We start from the raw sequence: 22,307 nt of genomic DNA on the forward strand, positions 1-22,307 counted from the left end.
GGAAATGGAAGATATATTCCCGCGTATATGACATGCACATTCAGTAGTGGTCAGACGGGAAGTCAGTCCGCCTCTTTCCCGCGTTTATCTATTTAATTCTGCAATTACTTTAAGCGCATTGCATTTTTCTCTGAACCTTTTCAACCGCGATTCATATCAGATGCATAATAGAGCTTGCAACAGTAGTTCCCGACAATAACCATTTATTTGTACATTATAGTTTGGAACTGTAGAGTTACACAACATATGTCAGTTTAGTCTGTGTCTTTAAAAATGCAGAATCAGCTGCTCTGCCATTGGATCAAGAGCGAGTCGCCCTCTCACGCAAACGCGTCTGATTGGTTGATGTTTCAACGCCCATGTGAATGTGAGTTACATGTCCGCCGTCAACGTCACTTATTTCGAGTCCAAGTACTTTTACTGTACTACTTGCTGCGATAGTGTGTGAGAAATGTCACTTCGCACAGCTGTTCGCGGCCTCAGGGCTCCGTTGAGGAGTGTTTTGCAGCCCTGCGCGAGCAGACCGTACGCGGCTGCGGCTCAAGCGCGGGCTGTCCTGGAGAGCGAGCTGGACTCTATCCGCGCTGCGGGCACATGGAAGGGGGAGCGAGTCATCACCTCCAAACAGGGCCCTCATATCTCCGTGGACGGCAGCTCAGGCGGTGAGCAGCGGGTGTTTGGCAACCCTGGGTGCCAGACACAAACACTTATACTTCAGGGCAGAATGTTATGATTAGGTTGTACTGTACGTTCCTGGAGACACCTGTCAAGGGGAATTAAATCTTTATTATTTCAAAAATGTCCTCCTCTAAATCTATCTATCTATCTATCTATCTATCTATCTATCTATCTATCTATCTATCTATCTATCTATCTATCTATCTATCTGTCTGTCTATTTATCTATCTGTCTATTTATCTGTCTATCTATCTATCTATCTATCTATCTATCTATCTATCTATCTATCTATCTATCTGTCTATTTATCTATCTATCTATCTATCTATCTGTCTGTCTGTCTGTCTATCTGTCTATTTATATTTCTATCTATCTGTCTATTTATCTATCTATCTATCTATCTATCTATCTATCTATCTATCTATCTATCTATCTATCTATCTATCTATTTACCTATCTATGAGAAGTTTCAGTCTGGTTTTAGGCCGCACTATAGCACTGAAACTGCGCTCGTTAAAATCACAAATGATTTACTTTTAGCTTCTGACCAAGGCTGTATCTCAATACTAGTTTTACTTGATCTTAGTGCTGCGTTCGATACTATAGATCACACAAAACTCTTAGATCGACTACAAAACATATACTGGTGTTCAAGGACAAGCATTAAGCTGGTTCAGATCATACCTATCTGACTGATACCATTTTGTCTATTTTGTCTAATGGAGAAAAATCGATCATAACTCCAGTAAACTATGGAGTGCCACAGGGATCTGTGTTGGGCCCTCTATTATTCTCAATATATATGCTGCCACTTGGAAATATTATAAGGAAACATGGAATTAGTTTCCATTGTTATGCTGATGACACTCAAATATATATTTCATCACGGCCAGATGAAAACGCTAAATTATCCAAATTGACAGAGTGTGTTAAATATATAAAAGATTGGATGACGCGCAATTTTCTTTTATTAAATCCAGACAAGACAGAGGTACTAATCATCGGTTCAAAAAACCGCCCACAAAACCTCTCACAATACAACTTTAACATAGTAGGATGTCCTGTTACTTTATCATCTACAGTAAAAGACCTGGGTGTTATACTAGTTTGCAACCTGTCTTTTGAAAATCATATTTCACATGTTACAAGAACAGCCTTTTTCCACCTTAGAAACATTGCTAAGCTACGTAATATGCTATCAGTTTCTGATGCAGAAAAGTTAGTTCATGCGTTCATGACCTCGAGACTAGATTACTGTAATGCTTTATTAGCTGGTTGTCCTGCATCCTCAATAAACAAGCTACAGTTAGTCCAAAATGCCGCCGCTAGAGTTCTTACTAGATCAAGAAAATATGATCATATAACACCAATTTTATCATCACTACATTGGTTACCTATAAAGTCCCGTATTAACTACAAGGTATTGCTACTGACTTATAAAGCCCTAAACGGCTTAGCTCCAGTCTATTTAACGGATCTTCTATCGCCCTATAATCCATCGCGCTCTTTAAGATCACTAAATTCGAGGCTTTTGGTCATACCTAGGATATCCAGATCAACCAAAGGAGGGAGATCATTTTCACATTTAGCTCCAAAACTCTGGAATAGCCTTCCTGATACTGTTCGTTGCTCAGACTCGCTCTCCCAGTTTAAAACTAGATTAAAGACGCATCTCTTCAGCCAGGCATTCATATAATATTTTTAATCTTACAGTTAAATCCGACCTCTAGTTCATAAACGCCAGAGGAGAACTGAGAACTGAGAATCTATCTATCTATCTATAACCAAAACTACATTTGGAGCCTATTTTAATTCAGTTAGTTGGCAAGGAAATATTTAGCATTTTCATTTAGTTTATCTCAATGTACTAAAAAAAAATTAATAATAAAAAAAACAATATAGACATACTTTTTAAAAGATAATAAAAATTACCAAAAAGTGACAGAAATAAACTATAAAAATGGAAAATGTCTAAAGAAAAACAAACGGTAACACTTTAAAATAAGGTCTTATTTGTTAACATTAGTTTATGTATTAACTAACTGATCAATACATTTGTTACAGTATTTATTATTATTTGTTAACATTAGATATTAAAAATCCAACGGTTCATTGTTTGTTCATGTTAATTCACATTGCATTAACTAGTGTTAACAAACACAACTTTTGATTTCAATAATGTTTTACCAAACTAATCTAAATATTAATACAAACTATGTTAGTACCTCAATACTAATATATAATACTGGGTTGGACAAACATACTTTAATTAATTGTTATTTTTGTAAATGTTTCGGACTGGATTGTGAAGGAAAGCATCCAGCAAGTGTCCAGCATATCCACATGTCTGTGAATAAAGCGGATTTGATCTTTTGCTCCTCTTCATCTTCTGATGGCCCACGCCTCCCTATTTCTTTTGTAGACATATTGAATTTCTGTGCAAATAACTACCTGGGTTTATCCAGTCATCCGGAGGTGGTGAAGGCTGGAATAGATGCCCTGCAGAAGTATGGCGCTGGCCTTAGTTCAGTTCGCTTTATCTGCGGCACCCAGGTGAGGGAAAATAATGCATTTGAACACATTGATTGCTTATCGATGCCTTAATGTTTGTTTTTAATCTCTGTTCTCTAGAGCCTTCACAAGGACTTGGAAGAGAAGCTAGCCCAGTTTCATGAAAGAGAAGATTGCATTCTGTATGCAAGCTGCTTTGATGCCAATGCTGGTCTGTTTGAGGTGACTTAACCAATCGTCATATTATATACTTGAGTAAACGTGTTACAGTTACACTACCAATGCACTGTAACAATTCAATTCATTGGTGCTCTTTGCTTTAGGTCCTGTTGGGTCCTGATGATGCCGTGTTGTCTGATGAACTAAACCATGCCTCTATTATCGACGGCATTCGATTGTGCCGTGCCAAGAGGTTCCGCTACAAGCACATGGACCTGAATGACCTGGAAGAAAAGCTGAAAGAATCACAGGTATCACTGGATTTTTCTCATGACTTAAAGGGATACTTCAATATCCAAAGAAGATATTTTGAAGAATGATGGTAATCAGACAGTTGATGGACCCCATTGACTTCCATGGGGTCCATCAACTGTCTGATTACCAACATTCTTCAAAATATCTTCTTTTGTGTTCAGCAGAAGAAAGAAACTCACACAGGTTTGGAACAACTTGAGGGAGAGTAAATGATGACAGAATTTTGGGGTCAACTATTCCTTAAATCTCTTTCATGCAACCGCAAGTGGTTTATGTGCATGGGGATATGAAAATAAAGTTTGTAATAAAATTACTGTGTGGCAGCTTAATATGTTTAGTCAACTTTTGTCAACAATGGATATAATTGACAAAAATTGCATTACTTTTAGTTTTGCATTTCATTTATGTTCATATACACCTTAGAGAGGAGCTAGATCATTTTGGGAGAATTTAGTGTTGATTCACTCACTTTACCCCACAGTCCTCTCGTCTGAGGTTGGTGGTCACAGACGGCGTGTTCTCCATGGATGGGGATGTGGCTCCTCTGAAGGGTATCTGTGATCTGGCGGAGCAGTACGGAGCTTTGGTTTTCATTGATGAGTGTCATGCCACAGGATTCATGGGTGCTCGCGGCCGGTGAGTTGACAGAAGAAACACTTGGTAGCACTTGCAAAAATAGAGTGCAACAGTCTGATTCCTGAAGGAAACATCCCATTCACTTCTCCATAGGGGAACTGATTTTTAACGATAACTTATAAACCTTTAAAAATAGACCGACTGCGAACTACGAGGTTGTTAATCGATGATATATGTTTTGCTTGAAGACAACATTTTTTACTTCAAGGTCCCCCACTCACAATTTCTACCCAATAAAATATTTTAGAGACTAGAAAGATATATTCATTATAAAAATAATCAAATACTAAGAAAATCTAGATTTTTTTGTGTGTATTTTTGTCTTATTTTAATTCTTGTTTTGTCTCATTTTAAATAATTACTTCATCTTGAGGCTATCTTACAAGTGGACATCTGTGCATTTATTTCCCACAGAGGAACTGATGAGCTCCTGGGTGTGATGGACAAAGTGCACATCGTCAATTCCACTCTGGGAAAAGCACTGGGAGGTGCTGCTGGTGCGTATGTCTTCGTACTTCCGCTCAATTTCAGTTCGCTTCTGTACTCAGTCTGAGATAGTGACCGTTTTCCTCCGGCCTCAAAACAGCCGGCCAATCAACGAACAGAGGGCGGGCTGAGAGCCGTGACGACATAGACACTGATTGTACCGTGGATGTGTAGATTTATTACTTCACATAATCTGCAAAAGTCGTTCAAAGCCATGTTCACTCCGGTATTTCGCTCGATGGTTTTGTTTTCACATCATACATGTGTTTACAGTGGAAGTTAGATGCGGCTGAGCCTGCGCATAACACACGCCATAACCAAACGTTATGTGATTGGCTTACGGGTAACAAAATTGTCCCTTGCTGGGAAACTGACGCAAAATATCTGTAATAAGAGTGGAAGTTGCTACAGCCACTGTAGCTCTTTTTTCCTCCATAATAAATGTTAAGCAGGCGAAACGCAATAAACGCTGTTGTGTTATCTTGCGTTCAGATGCTGGTGTTTGTGAACGCAATAATGTTCTGGGAGGGAATTAAACCATATCATTTTCATGACAGACTTTGGCTCAGGCATTTCAGAACGATCAAACCAACATTTGAGATGATCTACAATGAAACTGATCTGCTGGTTAGTCCAGTTATCCAATCACAGCCACTTTTGAGGCAAAGTCACGCAAGGTTTTTAGCGCAATTTTCCACCGGACAAAATTGCGCTTGTTAACTCATGATTCCTGTTCTGTGCGTCTGTGCGCACCAATCTTGCACTTCTATCTACTCCTCAACCAGACCACCTAGAGACTTCGGGTTTTCGGCATTATGTTAAGGAAGGTCTAATCTCGGGAACGCACAAAAAAAATCCAGGAAAAGATTTACTATCTCTTAGTGTTGTGATCCCATGAGGTGAGAAAATTGCGCTAAAACACTCACTGAGTTTTTATTACTTGTTTGTTACGCATTGAGGGATTTATTTGTTAAAACGATTCGCATCTTGCGGTTTCCATCCAGCATTTTTTTTATATATATATATATATGCGATATTGCAAAATTCATTTAAAAATTGGTAGATGTAAACATAGCTAATGTCGGGTAAAATTACAAATTAAACAGCAAAGTTCCTTTGCTAATAAGGCTGAAGCCATTTCAGTCCTTTCAAACATATACTTTTCTGATTCTCTGTCAGGTGGTTACACCGTCGGACCCAAGGCTTTAATTGAGCTTCTGAGACAGCGTTCTCGTCCATATCTCTTCTCCAACTCCCTCCCCCCTCCTGTGGTGGGCTGTGCCACCCGTGCTGTGGAGCTGCTGCTGGCATCCAATGAAATCGCTCAGTCCATGGCAGCTAAAACCATGAGGTAGGACTGGAGGTGGGAGTTGGTGTTCTGCGATGTTTGCACTGTAGATACGGTTACACCCTTTAGCTTGTGTCACTGCATCTATCGTTTGTGGAAAGGAGATACGCAGGGTTAAAACTAACAGAATATGCTTTTCAAAGCAGCAGTCGGCCTTGCAGTCAAAACAAAATGAGCTGACTTTTGCTGGTTCAGTATTCCAGTTTTCCAGTATGAATGCTTTTAAGAAGAAAGGATTTTTAGAGTTCATTGAGCTAATGATGGCAGTTCTCAACACAATGGTCTATTGTGCATCTTTTCTTCCGTCCCAAAGGTTTAGAAACAACATGACCCAGGCAGGGTTTACCATTTCTGGCACAGCTCATCCCATCTGTCCTGTGATGCTAGGAGACGCTCGCCTGGCTTCGCTCATGGCTGACGACATGCTAAAACTGGGTGAGAATTCGGGCGTATATGTCATGTCCAATTAAATGAACACATCTAATAGTCCAGCAGCCCAGTTTAAAACACTGTTTTTCTCTCCTTGTCATCAGGAGTGTATGTGATCGGTTTCTCCTACCCAGTCGTTCCCAAAGGAAAAGCCCGCATTCGAGTCCAGATCTCTGCGGCTCACACTGATGAGGACATTGATCGTGCCGTAGATGCCTTCATTCAGACAGGCAGGAAGCACGGGGTCGTCTCCTAATGTCAAAAACAGAACGGACAAAGTGGCTGACTGTTAGAGTGTGGCTAAAGTTACATATCATAGAAAAAAATGTGATTCTTCTAATGTTACTGAGATCAGTGAAGGTCAAGGGGTACTTGTATATTTTTGGTATTGGCAGAATAAATGTTTTCTCTATGATTAACAGTTGCTACTTTTACAGCAGTCTTGTACAGCAGCTTTATACCAAAATGATCTTGACTTTGTTCAGTTGAGACATTATTTGCAAAATCATGTACAGATCATGCTTATGCTACAATTGTCCATAGATGGTTAAAAAAATAAAAAGATGCCACTTAATGTCTCCTCTGCTGTATCTAAAACTTTTGCACACAACATTTAGTTATTTCTTATAGAATTATGACCTTTTAATTAACTACTTACAAGACCTTAGACATTCTCTGTCCCTTATACAGGTTTATAAAATGAAACCTAATTCTTGATGTTTAATAAACAAAAATACCATTTTATTACTATTTACAACATTTCTTCAAGCAACAGTCCAATAGTGGGACATGTTGTCACAGTGGAGTCTGTCATTATGTCACTACAGCCTAATATATGCTTTTTAATTATATAAATAGTAAAGCAATTAAGGAACACTGAACCATTCATGAAACCACAAAAATGTAAAAGGTAACAATAGTCAAAACAATGTTTTGGCTAATAAATACTGTAATAAATGTATATAACATCCTCAAAGCCTAATACTGTTATTCTGAGATTACAGTTCAAGCTTTCAGCTAAAATCTATCTTCATTATATAGTTGACTCTTGTCTGAATGTATGTCATTGTGGTTTTTGAGCCCAGTCTCCACTATATATACACAACAATCATTTCGGAATTGTTACTTTTTATTTGATATGACTATTTATCATTAACATTTATTTTCATATAAATAAGGTTTTGTTAGCCGTAAACTGACAAGTCTTCTTCTACCATGCTGATATTCCGCGCCAAGCAGAACAACTATTTCCGGTCCCTGCACTTCGCTTTGTGTTTTTCCCGCCAGTGCTCCGCTTTGCTAGCGCCTTTTTCGTGACGCAACTCGTCATAACTGCTTGTGGACCAATAAGCGGGACGGAAAAGCCACTGAGGGCGGAGTCTGGCTTCAGCGCAAGGCAGGGCTAGAGGTTTTGCCGCGAAAGTCAGCGCGCGTGTGTCAGGGAAACACATTGTTGATTCTGACCGACACAGAATAGTAGCAAAACTTAAGACTTCACTGCACTTTTTGAAGTGATATTTTATTAATCGCTTATTACAAGGAGTCCACTCCAGAGCATTTGCAAAATGTCGGGATTTGATGATCCAGGAGTTTATTATAGTGACAGTTTCGGTGGAGGGGAAGGCATTGGCGATGAGGGGGTCCTGAAACGCAGCCAGATCAAAAAGAAGTTTCGTGAGTTCTTGAGACAATTTAGGGTCGGCACCGATCGCACTGGATTCACCTACAAATACAGGTATTGTGATATCAGATGTGATCATGTGTTTGCTTGCGTCCTGGTGATGATTCTTTTTTTCACAATACGTTTTGCACGATGTGTAGCTAACGTTTCCCTGTGTAGTCGTTGCACATTGTATATTTATGTCGTTATTATATCCACTTTTTCCATAATCCATATTACACTTTTTGTAGATTCATCTTGGAGTCATGTGCAATATGCATCGTTCTGACTCTGAGTGATTCAGTAGAACCGATTTGGAACATGTTTTGTACGACGGAATCGTTTTTGAGTCGGTTCAGTGATCAGAACTGTTCGAAAGAATCAAATCGATTCAAATGAAAGATTCCCTAACACTACTTTGCATTTGCACTAATAAAGTGAACTGTTTACATAAAACGTACCTTTTTGATCCAGGGTTATCATTTTCATTTGCTATTTCTATCCTTCTAATGCTTCTCTCCATTGTTAAATGTATTTCTCCCCCTCAGAGATGAGCTCAAGAGGCACTACACTTTGGGAGAGTACTGGATTGAGGTGGAGATGGAGGATTTGGCCAGTTTTGATGAAGATCTGTCAGACTGTCTTTACAAACTTCCTACTGACAATTTGCCTTTGGTAAGGACAGAATTACAGAAATAACTTTTCACATAGATATTATATTATAATAATAATAATATATTTATTATATAATATATGTTATATTTATGAAATACAAAAAGTCCAATTTGAACATTGTTTATAAGGTTTTCCCTTTAATGATGTTGCTCTGTGATTGACAGTTGGAGGAGGCGGCGCAGGAAGTGGCTGACGAGGTCACGCGTCCGCGGCCACTAGGAGAAGAGACCGTACAGGACATACAGGTCATGCTGAAGAGCGACGCCCACCCATCCTCCATCCGCAACCTGAAAGTGAGAAAATAACCGATCAACTTGACAATTAAAAATGAAAACCGATGGATATGGAGTATCTGTTTACTCTTAATTTGTGCCTTAGTGCGGCACATCCATACAGCTACAGTGAAAACAATTGACATTTTAGGTAAAGTGTTTATTGTCTACTTGTCTCCATCATCTTTTGTAGTCGGAGCAGGTGTCACGTCTCGTGAAGATTCCCGGTATAATCATATCCTCTACGGCCGTGAGGGCCAAAGCCACTAAAGTGTGTCTTCAGTGCCGCGGATGCAGAGCAGTCATCAGTAACATCCCTCTGCCTCCGGGACTGCAGGGTTACGCTCTGCCCCGCAAGTGCAACACGTGAGTGTCTTACCAAATACGCAGTTTAGTTTTAACACACTTCATTCTGTTTAGAAATATTCTTGCACTAACTTGTCTGTAGAACATATTTTTGGTCTACATATAATTTTCAATATCAGGAGAATTTTTATTATCAGTACAAAGATGGTCTTATTTCTTAATTTTATGGTGTCTTTGTTACAGTGCGATTACACATTTAAGTACTGAGTAATATTAACTACATGTGCATACTATAGGGTTAGGATTTTGTTTATTGTTAGTTGCTTGTAAAATACAAAATGTATAGTTATTACGGTGTTACAAATGATCTTTTACTAGAAGTAATTTTAAAGACTCTCTTATAGATGTGTAATTAGAGCTGCAGGATTAATCGTTAAAAGATCGCGATCTTGACACCCACGTGATTTTACTCCTAAATGATAACGATTTGCCTGTGTCTTTTAAGCCAAGTATGATCACAGCGAACATTAAAATCTGCATTAGTGCTGCCGCTGATCCAGAGAGAGCAGCTGGCATGTATAGGTATGAAAACCGCATTCTGTTTGGATATAAACACTGATGAAGCGATCAAAATAGATTTAAAGATTTGTCAATAAAATCATTACACCAGTAGGTGGTGACAAGTGACTATTAAAAAATGCATTTGTCATTGACGACAAAGTTGTCAAAACAATCCTGTTCACACAGATCTGCTAAACCACTAAAAACGCTGTATTCATGCCAGGCCAGTAGTTGGCGATGTCACTTTGTAAAGAAACACTACGTGCCTATAGACTGAACAGGTAAAACACGTTTGCATGACGTCACCGTTTTCACAAATTCGCATTTTTATAGTTAACGCAGACAATAACGCTATCGTTTAAGAATGTGCACTTTAAAACCTGTTTGCAGGCCCCCAAAGCGATCTGTCACATTAAAGAGCTCCGAAATGGTATTTGTTTGAATTTCGTGATATAACAGACAGAATTTGGAAGCTGTGACTTTATCAAAGTATGTGCATAGATTGTGCTTTTTGGGTGGGAGGTGCACGACAAATAATGTGTCAATTAAACTCAATAAATTGACGTTATCAACCTAGCCCTACTAGATCCAGAGAATGGGCATGTTTCTATACCAATTTCCTGTCTCTTTTTGTCCCGCAGCGAGCAGGCGGGCCGTGTCAAGTGCCCTGTGGATCCGTATTTCATCATTCCGGACCGGTGCGTGTGTGTGGACTTCCAGACTCAGCGTCTGCAGGAAGCACCGGATGCCGTTCCCCACGGGGAGATGCCACGACACATGCAGCTCTACTGCGACAGGTGGATGCACACGCCCACGGCTTCATGCTGTCATCATGCTTGTTTTTTCTGCATTGTGTCTAATCCATGACTTTTACCTCCCAGGTACTTGTGTGACCGTGTAGTGCCAGGCAACAGAGTAACCGTCATGGGCATCTACTCCATCAAAAAGGTGGCTCAAGCCAAATCCAAAGGTCGTGATAAGGGCGCAGGTGTGGGCATCCGAGCAGCGTACCTGCGTGTGGTCGGCATTGAAATGGATACTGAAGGAGCAGGTGAGCATGTGCAAAACATTATGGGAAATCATTTGTCTTGGGTTGAAACAACATCTCTCTTTAGACATTCTCATGACCTTCTCACCGTCTTTCAGGCCGTGGAACCACTGGTTCAGTCTCCCCTCAGGAGGAAGAGGAGTTGAGGGCTCTGGCTGCTTCTCCCTCCGTCTACGACTCCATCGCTCGCTCTCTCGCCCCCTCCATCTACGGGAGCGATGACCTGAAGAAGGCCATAGCGTGTCTTCTGTTTGGGGGCTCCAGGAAGAGGTGAGACAACATTGAAACTGCCGCCTCTTCACATTGCGTTTTGTTTTTTCCGCTACCTTTCTAATTTGCTCAAAATGGCCTTTGTCAGGTTGCCTGATGGTCTGACGCGCAGAGGTGATATTAACTTGTTGATGTTGGGAGATCCAGGCACAGCCAAGTCTCAGTTGCTGAAGTTTGTGGAGAGATGCTCTCCCATTGGGGTAAGATTATGATAAAGATGGACCATCATTTATTTGCCCTCATCTAGTTCATATGACTTTCTTTATACGTGAAACATAAAAGGAGATTTTTTTTTTTTTTTTGAAGAATGTTCATGCAGCTCTTTGCCATGTTATCAAATATTTGTGGCCAAGGAATTATTTACATTAATGTGTTCCTATTTAAAGATATCTGATATGTGCAGGATGTTGTATAATATATTAATGTTCTTGTACTACAATAAGAACTTGCTGTACAATAGAAATTATTGTACAATAATCTTATACTACATGACATCTATTAATATATGACATGCAGTATATTTTATTATATATATATATATATATATATATATATATATATATATATATATATATATATATATATACAATAAAATATTCTGCATGTCATATATTTGATGAATGTCAAATAAATATATATATGCTATTAAATTCAAGTATATTTAAAATAGCATTACACGCACAACATGTATTATATATTGTATTACAATTTTAAATGTATTACAATTTTCATTTAATTATAAATAATGAAAAATATATGTATGTGCAGGTAATCGGTATTCATTGCTCTTTTAATCCCATAATTGTTTCCTTTAATGGAGAATTATGACAGTATATTTTATAATCTATTTTATGCGATTTATATTTAATAATGTTATATAGAAGCATTTAATATGGAATGCATTATATATTATTTTACAATTTTAATTGAAATGAATCAATTAGTCTTCATTTTCCTTTCAGATACATAAATCTTTTTTATGCTATGTTCCTCTCTTGCAAGTCTCTTTGAATAAAAGCGTCTGCTAAAAGCATGAATGAAATTGTTTCCTGTGAATGAGAATCAGATTAAAACTTCTGTCTCTGTCGGTTAGGTCTACACCTCTGGTAAAGGCAGCAGTGCCGCTGGTTTGACAGCCTCGGTTCTTCGAGACCCCGTCACTCGTGGTTTCATCATGGAGGGAGGTGCCATGGTGCTGGCAGATGGCGGAGTGGTCTGCATCGATGAGTTTGACAAGGTTGGACTTCCTCTAAGCAGTTTGGATTTCCTGAACTTAAATGATGTGTCCATGCAGTCTAATGAAATGCTTATGAAAGTTTTTCTTTTCAAAAGATGAGAGAGGATGACCGAGTCGCCATCCATGAGGCCATGGAGCAGCAGACCATCTCTATTGCAAAGGTACCAGACATTTATCACTGCATTGTACTCACCAATAGACATCCACTATTTCTTCAGCTTACGGTCTCTTCAAACAGACAGACTCATCAATTCTTTGTGTTTTCACCCAAAGGCTGGCATCACCACCACTCTGAACTCCCGTTGCTCGGTATTGGCCGCCGCCAACTCTGTGTTCGGCCGCTGGGATGATACAAAGGGAGAGGACAACATCGACTTCATGCCCACCATTCTGTCTCGATTCGACATGATCTTCATCATCAAAGACCATCACGACCAACAGCGAGACATGGTGCTGCTTAAAGACTACTAAAGTTCATTGAAGAGTTTTACATGTTTAAATTTCATGTGAGCTAATGTGCATACCTGTGTGTTTTTATGTAGACTTTGGCCCGGCATGTGATGAACGTTCACCTGAGCGCTCGGACGCAGACGGAGGGAGTCGAGGGAGAGATTCCTCTGGCCATGCTGAAGAAATACGTTGCCTACTCTCGAGTGTAAGTCTGGGTCCAAGTCCATAAACGCAGTGTGAAACCTCATTTATCAGTAGCAGTTTCCATCCACTTTTTTGGGATATGACAAAAAACCTCTGGATGGAAACCCAAAGATGCACATAAATTCTAAAAATGTGCATAAAAAAAACGTGCGCTCAATAGAGACAGATAATTTTTTAAGAAGACATGCATATAAACTATGATGGAAACACAAATCCCTCGATGCACAACAAAAAAATTCACGTGACTTTGCCTCAACGGAGAATGTGACTGGATAACTTGACTAACCAGCGACTGATTTTATTGCACAGCATCTCAAATGTTGGTTCGGTCATTCTGAAATACCTGAGCCAAAGTCTGTCATCAGAATGATTTGGTTTAATTCTCTCTGAAGCGTCTCGCATGATTGTGTTCACAAGCACCAGCATCCGAATGCGAGATAACATGGTAGCGTTTATTGTGTTTCGTCTATGTGCTCTGAGATACATTTAAGATGGAGGGAAAAGAGCCACCGTGGCTTCCCCGAGTGCAACAAGTTCTGTTTTTATTACAGATGTTTTGAGCCAATTTCCCTGTTTTATGCAATATTCCAAGTTAAAGGGGTGGTATAATGCCCTTTTCACAAGATGTAAAATAACTCTCTGATGTCCCCAGAGTGTGTATGTGAAGTTTTAGCTCAAAACACCCCACAGATATTTTTATATAGCATGTTCAAATTGTAACTTTTTTAGGGTGAGCAAAAACGCACTGTTTTTGTGTCTGTTCCTTTAAATGCAAATGAGCTGCTGCTTCCAGCACAGGGGGCGGAGCTTAAACATCTTGTGTCCTTTTACCTCACACAGACATGCACTGAAAATTTCGAAAACTTTAGCCTTTCATGTTTAAACTGCAGTCGGACAATAATGGAGAAACTCAAGAAGTGACATGTAGAATGCAACAGGACATTTCTGGTTTATGTAAATTTTAGGGTTGGTGATGTCACTAACCGAGGAGGAATGTCTTGTAGTCCCTAACAGCCGTTTGTTGTAGTCCTTAAAAAACAATTTCTTTAAAAGCAAATGTCTATTAGATATAGATATTTGCTTTGAATTTTGAGCGTTGTAACTTTGCAGATGTTGTTTGTTCAAACAACCACCTCTTTAAATTCACAGCTTTGGATGGAAACAGTGTTGTCATCAGAGTTAAATGCGTTGTCTACTCTTAAACAGGAAATGTGGACCCCGCCTGTCTGCGGCCGCCGCAGAGAAACTGAAGAACAGATATGTGGTGATGAGAAGCGGAGCGAGGGAACACGAGAGAGAGATTGACAGACGTGCGTCCATCCCCATCACTGTCAGGTAACAACTGAATTCAGGAATCTGGAACCTGTTTTTACTCATTTTGTCCCTCAAAGTGTATATTTACACACAGGAGCCCAGTGGCATATTCACCAGTCTGTACGCAGTAGCATTGCTTATTTCAAACATAGCACTTGTCTGACTATGTTATTATAAAGTGGTTGATCATTTGTCGTCCCGCAGGCAGCTGGAGGCCGTGGTGCGCATTGCAGAGTCTCTGGCTAAGATGAAGCTGCAGCCCATCGCTGGAGAGGAAGAGGTGGACGAGGCGCTGAGACTCTTCCAGGTGTCCACGCTAGACGCGGCTCTGTCCGGCAGTCTCTCCGGTAAGTGTGTTGGTCTCTAAAGCAGAGAATAGACAAATTTTTCTAGTGAAAATTTTACTAAATCGCGTAATTCTCTCAGTTGACAACCTCAGCTATGTTGGCCAGATAAATGATCATGAGCCATGTTTACAACAGTGGAATTTGTACCAAAAATGTTCAGTAAAAACCAGCCGGATCACTGTCATTGAGCCCCTGCCCTTTCTAGCCTCTCTAAATGTAGCTGGAGAGTCTGATGTGTGCTGTATGTCTGTAACGTTAGGTGTGGAAGGATTCACCACTCAGGAAGATCAGGAGATGATCTCTCGCATAGAAAAACAGCTGAAGAGACGCTTCGCCATCGGCTCCCAGGTGTCTGAACACAGCATTATACAGGATTTCACCAAACAGGTGCGTTGAAGCTCAACTTCTCACATCACTATTCTTCACTGTTAGCGTCAGTTAAATTCTCCTCCTCTTCTCTGAACAGAAATACCCAGAACACGCCATTCACAAGGTCCTTCATCTGATGATGAGGAGGGGTGAGCTGCAGCACCGCATGCAGAGGAAGGTTCTTTACAGGGTCAAGTAGAGCGATGACGTTGTGTGTTTGCTTCACACATAATCCTGTCATCTGATCTGAACACATCTCCGCAAAAATGATATACAATTCAGATTTATTGTACATAGTTGTGTTGGACACTCTATCGCTGGAGAAATGTCCTGTTTATCAATCTCACTGTTTGGTGAGTAATTATTCTCATCTTACTCTGTCAAAGCTTGCTATGATTTCAAATGCTACCATAGCAACACTATGCTTTACTGTCTTAATGTGTGTGTTTTTTCCATTGAAAACAAATGGTTCACCACAGATCTAATGTCACTTGTCAAACTAAAGATATGACTTTTGTATGGAAACAATAAAGCAATTTAAGAAATTATTATTCTGGTCTCTTTTAACAGAAAATACAAATCAGTATTGTTTTTTTAAAGTTAAATTTTATTGCATTTTTCAGGAATACATATAAAAAAAATCACATTGATGACTGATAAAATCATTGAATGCACTAAATTTTGGATAAAAGCATCTGCCAAATGTATATAAATATGTATGTAAATGCACATCTTAAAATGTTAAATATTTTAAAGGAAAACTGCTGACATGATCACTTTAAGTTACGTCTAAAACTATTTGGGAAAAAAATGACTCTTTGGATCACTTAAGTTAACTTGATTTATTGAGTGCATGTTTTCTAATCTCCATGACTAGTGCTGGTTAAAGATCTAGGTTAGGTTTGACCTCGTCGTGGTATTAAGATGTTACACACAGATGAGAATAAAATGTTCTGAATCAAAAAGCATAAACTCCCATTCCAACGGTTGCCAGAGTGATTCCCACACCTAATGCAAACTGGAGCATCGGAGAGTTGGAGAAGGTTGTTGGAGTTTTGGACGCTGCGTCGTTGCCTTTTTCACCTAAACAAACAAAAGGTAAGATTGTAACAAAAACACTACCGTATACATGTACAATTTCTAGTACTATTTCTAGCTAATTTTTGACTTATTTTTGATACTCACTTGAAGCTTCCTCTGTGATGCTCAGCATTTTCTGAAGATCATCAAAAACCTGAAATGACAAATAAAAGCTAACTTTTAAAGTCGCGCCTCAAATTTTTTCAACCTTATTTTCTTGTTAGAATGTCTAGACTTAGAACAATTAGATCCAAAAGTAATTCAATCTCCATCTATCTATAATCCATCCATCGATCCATCAATTATCATTCTATATCTATATTGATTATCGTTCTATCTCTATCCATCCATCGATTATTGTTCTATATACATCCATCTATCCATCAATTATCATTCTATATCCATCCATTGATTATTGTTCTATATCCATCCATCTATCCATCAATTATCATTCTATATCCATCCATCCATCAATTATCATTCTATATCCATCCATCGATTATTGTTCTATATCCATCCATCTATCCATCAATTATCATTCTATATCCATCCATCCATCAATTATCATTCTATATCCATCCATCGATTATTGTTCTATATCCATCCATCTATCCATCAATTATCATTCTACAGGGTGGGCCATTTATATGGATACACCGTAATAACATGGGAATGGTTGGTGATATTAAAGTCCTGTTTGTGGCACATTAGTATATGTGAGGGGGCAAACTCCTCATGATGGGTGGTGACCATGGTGGCCATTTAGAAGTCGGCCATCTTGGATACAACTTTTGTTTTTTCAATAGGAAGAGGGCCATGTGACACATCAAACTTATTGGTATGTCACAAGAAAAACAATGGTGTGCTTGGTTTCAACGTAACTTTATTCGTTCATGAGTTATTTACAAGTTTCTGACCACTTATAAAATGTGTTCAATGTGCTGCCCATTGTGTTGGATTGTCAATGCAACCCTGTTCTCCCACTCTACACACACTGAATGGCCCCCAAGGTCTCCCGATCTGACCCCCTTAGACTTTTATCTTTGGGGTCATCTGAAGGCAATTGTCTATGGTGTGAAGATACGAGATGTGCAGCACCTGAAACTACGGATACTGGATGCCTGTGCTGGCATTTCTCCTGCGGTGTTGCTATCAGTGTGTGTAGAGTGGGAGAACAGGGTTGCATTGACAATCCAACACAATGGGCAGCACATTGAACACATTTTATAAGTGGTCAGAAACTTGTAAATAACTCATGAACGAATAAAGTTACGTTGAAACCAAGCACACCATTGTTTTTCTTGTGACATTACCAATAAGTTTGATGTGTCACATGGCCCTCTTCCTATTGAAAAAACAAAAGTTGTATCCAAGATGGCCGACTTCTAAATGGCCACCATGGTCACCACCCATCTTGAGGAGTTTGCCCCCTCACATATACTAATGTGCCACAAACAGGACTTTAATATCACCAACCATTCCCATGTTATTACGGTGTATCCATATAAATGGCCCACCCTGTATATCCATCCATCTATCATCATTCTATATCCATCCATCCATCGTTTATTGTTCTATATCCATCCATCCATCTATCGATTATTGTTCTATATCCATCCATCCATCGATTATTGTTCTATATCCATCTATCCATCTATTGATTATCGTTCTATATCCATCCATCTATCGATTATTGTTCTATATCCATCCATCTATCCATCAATTATCATTCTATATCCATCCATCCATCGATTATTGTTCTATATCCATCTATCCATCTATTGATTATCGTTCTATATCCATCCATCTATCGATTATTGTTCTATATCCATCCATCTATCCATCAATTATCATTCTATATCCATCCATCTATCGATTATCGTTCTATATCCATCCATCCATCGATTATTGTTCTATATCCATCTATCTATCCATAGTAATATTTTTTTTATGTTTTTTAAATAAGTTATATATTCTCACCAAGGCTGCATTAATTTTATTAAAAATATAATAAAAAATTATATTGTGAAATATTAAAATATAAAATAACAATTTTCTAATTTAATATATTTTCAAATGTAATTTATTCTTGTGCGGCAAAGCTGAATTTTCAGCTGTAACAAATATCTTGCTTTTGATCAATCTAATGCATCCTTGCTGAATAAAAGTATTAATTTATTTTTTAAAAATTTAACTGACCCCAAACTATCTATCTATCTATCTATCTATCTATCTATCTATCTATCTATCTATCTATCTATCTATCTATCTATCTATCTATCCATCTATCCATCTATCTATCTATCTATCTATCTATCTATCTATCTATCTATCTATCTATCTATCTATCTATCTATCTATCTATCTATCTATCTATCTATCTATCTATCTATCTATCTATCTATATATATAGATATAGATATGTATATATATAATAAAAGAAGATATCAGTGCTGACCTCAATGTTGAACTCAAAAGCTCTGTTAGCCTCATCCAGCACTTCCCGTCTCTGCTGTTCTGTTAACTCAATGCTGTTCATTCTGCTCCTGTACAGCTGCTTGAATCTGTTGGGGCTCGTCACTCCAGGAAACGAGAAGAATACAATCCCCTTGGTGCCGCTCAGTCCCAAGGATTTCTGGGTAATTTTGCCCAGCACTTGGCCTCCAGACAGGTCGCCGAGATAGCGTGTATAGGCATGTGCCACCAGAAGATCCGGACTGTTCTTGCCAATCTAAAGGGAACAGAGAGCGCTGAGTTAGAACGAGAATCTGCTAAAATTTCACATCCTCGTGGATTCCACTTAAAGAGATGATTGACACACTCGCCTCTCTCAATCTCTGTGCGTATCTGTGTGTGGCGGCAGGCACTGTTATTCTCTTCCTCCAGTGGGGACCAAAGAAGTGCTCCAGGTCCAGCTCCAGAGACTCCAGTCTGGCCAGCTCCTGAGGGAAGTAGATGGGCTGAACGGAAGGATGGTCAGCGTTCCTGTCCAGCTCTTCCTCTAGCGCTTGGTAGATCTCATACAGAGAACACAGCAGAAGCTGGAAACACATGGAGAGACACTTGAAGTTATTACACACGACACAGATGAAGTTAGCTGTTAGTACACTCTTAGAAGAAAAGGTTCTATAGAACCTTAAAGGGTTCTGTCAGACGCTTCATATATAGAACCTTTTAGGGGTTCTCATCATGGGATCACTTTATGGATTTAGTTTTAATTCATTTTTTATCGAAATTAAATTTTACATTTACATATTTTTATTACTGATAATGTGAAATCTCATGATATATGTTTAAGAGATATTTAATCTATTTGAAACTTTTTGCAAACAATATGTAGTATAATTCATACATTTAAATTTATAGCCTTAAATTTATAACCCTTTATTAGCTTCACAGTATTAAATTAAAATAATACATCAATGTTTGTTTCTAGTGGAAAACGTCAACGTTTGGTAATGCTGATCAATAGTATTGTTGACTGATTAATTAATTAACATAAAGGTTGCAAATAAATATATATTTTTTTTTTACAAAAAATCTTTTCAAATATGCGTTATATATCTGTGTGTGAGTGTCTCAACTTTAAAACTTTGGACCCTTCATTACCTAACATTTCTTATGAAACTTTTTTTTATGAAAATTTAAACATAACATGAAAAAATATGTACAGTGTAACTTATGTATAGATTAATATCTTTCCCTCATGTTCTTTTTCTCTATCTTTTTTATTTATTTATTTTAGTTTTCAGCTCATTGTTCTTTTCTCATTTGTATTCTGATGACTTTGAAAATATTGTTAATACATTTCTTATATTGTATACAAGTTGTATGTCATAAAAATGTAATCTCTGTATGTTTTGCAAACGCAACAACAACAACAAAAGTTAAAAGAAATAAATTGTTAAATTGTTTTCTTAATTTGTGGGTGTTTTTTTCTATTTGCATGTTTGTTTGTTTTCTATTTGCATGTGTTTTTTTCTATTTGCATGTGCTTTCTTCAGTAGCAGCGCGTTGAGCTCTCTCGGCCACCATACTATAGAAAGTAAAAAAGATTTCACTAATCAATACTGACAAGGAAAGTTCGTCCAAGACTTTGCCTAATCCGCTTTAGGGAAATTAGCTCAGTATGGTTTTTCAGACATGTACCATAATAAAACAGGGTATCTTTAAATACTTTAGATTACTATATAAATTAGTATTTTATTAAAATATTAATAATAAATATTAAAGGAGCTTCATCCTTTCAAAATTACTGTGGGAAGCAAGAGCGCGTTCAGAAATATTCCTCTGCAAAGAAAGATAATACTCATTCTAAATTCTGACTCTGGCTTTTTTATTTCCTATTATGTTAGGATGAGTGGTTCTCCACTCATAAAGGAGAATTTAATACAGAATTAATGAATAATTTCATTATTAATTTAATGAAAAACCATACTGCTATGTTACATGCCCACAAAAACCTCAGCACTCTCACGATAATTTTTGGTATACTTTTAGTTGGTTATATTGTAAGCTTTTAGAATGTTTTAAAATACAATTCCTCATATTTTCCTAAAAACATTTATTTTAAACCCCTTTATTGTGTCAATTTATAATAGGCTATTAATCTATTTGATACATGTTACAGTCCCCATTGTTTGTTTGCATCCTGATTGGAAATATATGATCTTTGTGCAGTTATATTTACCTTGTACTGTGTTTGCGTGATCTGTCCTCTCTGGTAGTTGAGCATCAGTTGTGTGTTCTCAGCTCGGACATGAATGTCTTTGGTGGCTGCCTTTATCAGCTCAGACAGATCACTGCAAAGAACACATGACACACTCAGTCACTGATTTATACTTATGCTTTTAAGAATCACTGACTCGAAGCACTGTAACAATATCCATTACATCTGCAATTGCTGTAGCTTCTTCTTTTGGTATGATTTACTTAAGGCTTAAATGCTGTTCTCATAATCACTATGAAATTAATGTGGTTAGAATTTTTATTTTTATTTTATTTTTTAAATAAAATAAATAAAATAATGTGGTTAGACATTTTTACCTGTCAGTGACATCTCTCGGTTTGCTTTTCATGGATTCCATCCCTAAAACAACAAATATTTGTTATCAAATGTCACAATGTCCATTGTAACATATTTACATAAAGTTTTACCATCTTACTTGCGATGTCGATGTCCTTGTGTGTGTTTGTTGATGTGTCTCTCGTTCTTCAGTCAGTGAGTGTCCACAGAGGCTATGATCTCCCTAACTGCGCCACTTCGTTTTTATACGATTTACTTCCTATCTGAGTCACTAGATTTAGTGAAAGGGGAAGTGAAAATGTCGAGGTAGTTTGTTCCACATGCTTACACTAACCATGACTGGAGTCTTTTTTCGACTGAGAAATCTCAAAGGTTTCTCATGACTAAGTCATATGAGGTCAACTTAAGTTGTTTCAGTCAAATATGTTTATATGGGTTATAAAGTTAGAAAGTGTGTTGCAAAGTTTGTTGTCAAGAGTAATAAAGTTTTTTTTAAATATGTTATGGGGAATTTTATAGTTGACGATGATTTCATGACTGTACTGTTTCTTTGTCGGTGTGTTTCTAAACATGACACAGCAAAATCTCAGAAACATGACAGTGAAGTTTAATGCAATAATTTGCTTTATTTTTTGTAAATGATTTCAAAATAAATCTTGATTTCAGTTTATTAAATATACACATTTTAGTAAAAAAAACATAATTTAAAATATTTTAAATATTTTCTATAAAAAAATATCTCTCTTTTATAGGACTAGTTCATCTAGTTCGACTAATACTAGTTCGTTTAATTCATCTGCCAACAATGTCCAACACATGCGTGCAATCTTTGTTAAGCAAATACACGCAACGCAATTAAATAATAAAGAAAGTCTGGGTCTGACACAAGGGTAAAACAATAAAAGCGAAACATCTGGAAAGCATTTG

At 37.9% G+C, this 22,307-nt stretch overlaps 3 protein-coding genes across 4 annotated transcripts; 2 read left to right on the plus strand and 1 right to left on the minus strand.

Moving 5' to 3' along the window:
- The first annotated feature begins 301 nt into the window (after nucleotides 1–301).
- gcat (glycine C-acetyltransferase) lies at nucleotides 302–7,139 on the plus strand. Its single transcript, XM_081386190.1, has 10 exons — nucleotides 302–367; nucleotides 468–662; nucleotides 3,100–3,230; nucleotides 3,309–3,410; nucleotides 3,512–3,658; nucleotides 4,144–4,298; nucleotides 4,713–4,795; nucleotides 5,964–6,135; nucleotides 6,446–6,567; nucleotides 6,666–7,139. Exons 1-10 carry the CDS (start codon nucleotides 346–348, stop codon nucleotides 6,815–6,817), a joined length of 1,281 nt encoding a protein of 426 aa, XP_081242316.1. The 5' UTR covers nucleotides 302–345; the 3' UTR covers nucleotides 6,818–7,139.
- A 650-nt stretch (nucleotides 7,140–7,789) lies between these two features.
- mcm5 (minichromosome maintenance complex component 5) lies at nucleotides 7,790–15,821 on the plus strand. Its single transcript, XM_081387670.1, has 16 exons — nucleotides 7,790–8,296; nucleotides 8,770–8,896; nucleotides 9,061–9,189; nucleotides 9,362–9,534; nucleotides 10,677–10,832; nucleotides 10,917–11,086; nucleotides 11,182–11,353; nucleotides 11,442–11,553; nucleotides 12,447–12,590; nucleotides 12,686–12,751; nucleotides 12,864–13,040; nucleotides 13,133–13,245; nucleotides 14,451–14,579; nucleotides 14,763–14,905; nucleotides 15,165–15,292; nucleotides 15,372–15,821. The coding sequence occupies exons 1-16, from the start codon at nucleotides 8,127–8,129 to the stop codon at nucleotides 15,471–15,473; spliced, it is 2,211 nt and encodes a 736-aa protein (XP_081243796.1). The 5' UTR covers nucleotides 7,790–8,126; the 3' UTR covers nucleotides 15,474–15,821.
- On the minus strand, nucleotides 13,498–21,634 carry hmox1a (heme oxygenase 1a). Of its 2 annotated transcripts, XM_081387685.1 has the most exons (8): nucleotides 21,520–21,623; nucleotides 21,401–21,443; nucleotides 21,045–21,156; nucleotides 19,180–19,395; nucleotides 18,813–19,085; nucleotides 16,460–16,508; nucleotides 16,283–16,357; nucleotides 13,498–14,921 (listed from the first exon to the last, which is right to left on the minus strand). In XM_081387685.1, the coding sequence occupies exons 2-8, from the start codon at nucleotides 21,439–21,441 to the stop codon at nucleotides 14,875–14,877; spliced, it is 813 nt and encodes a 270-aa protein (XP_081243811.1). In that variant the 5' UTR covers nucleotides 21,442–21,443; nucleotides 21,520–21,623; the 3' UTR covers nucleotides 13,498–14,874. The 2 variants fall into 2 exon arrangements, with proteins under 2 accessions (XP_081243811.1, XP_081243810.1); XM_081387684.1 differs by lacking the exon at nucleotides 13,498–14,921 and having other exon boundaries at nucleotides 15,871–16,357; nucleotides 21,520–21,634.
- Between the last annotated feature and the right edge of the window lie 673 nt (nucleotides 21,635–22,307).

This window comes from Scardinius erythrophthalmus, assembly GCF_964197995.2.
Source record: "Scardinius erythrophthalmus genome assembly, chromosome: 1".
NCBI lineage: Eukaryota > Metazoa > Chordata > Actinopteri > Cypriniformes > Leuciscidae > Scardinius > Scardinius erythrophthalmus.

What these genes read in the sequence shown, in the direction of transcription:
- gcat (XM_081386190.1), top strand. Translation starts at nt 346, where the DNA reads ATGTTTCAACGCCCATGTGAAT. An exon ending in GCTTTATCTGCGGCACCCAG is followed by an intron (nt 3,231 to 3,308) that starts GTGAGGGAAAAT and finishes TCTGTTCTCTAG; the next exon opens with AGCCTTCACAAGGACTTGGA. An exon ending in TGACGACATGCTAAAACTGG is followed by an intron (nt 6,568 to 6,665) that starts GTGAGAATTCGG and finishes CCTTGTCATCAG; the next exon opens with GAGTGTATGTGATCGGTTTC.
- mcm5 (XM_081387670.1), top strand. Translation starts at nt 8,127, where the DNA reads ATGTCGGGATTTGATGATCCAGGAGTTTATTATAGTGACAGTTTCGGT. An exon ending in CTACTGACAATTTGCCTTTG is followed by an intron (nt 8,897 to 9,060) that starts GTAAGGACAGAA and finishes TGTGATTGACAG; the next exon opens with TTGGAGGAGGCGGCGCAGGA. An exon ending in GCATCGATGAGTTTGACAAG is followed by an intron (nt 12,591 to 12,685) that starts GTTGGACTTCCT and finishes TCTTTTCAAAAG; the next exon opens with ATGAGAGAGGATGACCGAGT.
- hmox1a (XM_081387684.1), bottom strand. Translation starts at nt 21,441, where the DNA reads ATGGAATCCATGAAAAGCAAACCGAGAGATGTCACTGACAG. An exon ending in ACGCACAGAGATTGAGAGAG is followed by an intron (nt 19,086 to 19,179) that starts GCGAGTGTGTCA and finishes TGTTCCCTTTAG; the next exon opens with ATTGGCAAGAACAGTCCGGA. An exon ending in CTTTTGAGTTCAACATTGAG is followed by an intron (nt 16,509 to 18,812) that starts GTCAGCACTGAT and finishes TTGTCATTTCAG; the next exon opens with GTTTTTGATGATCTTCAGAA.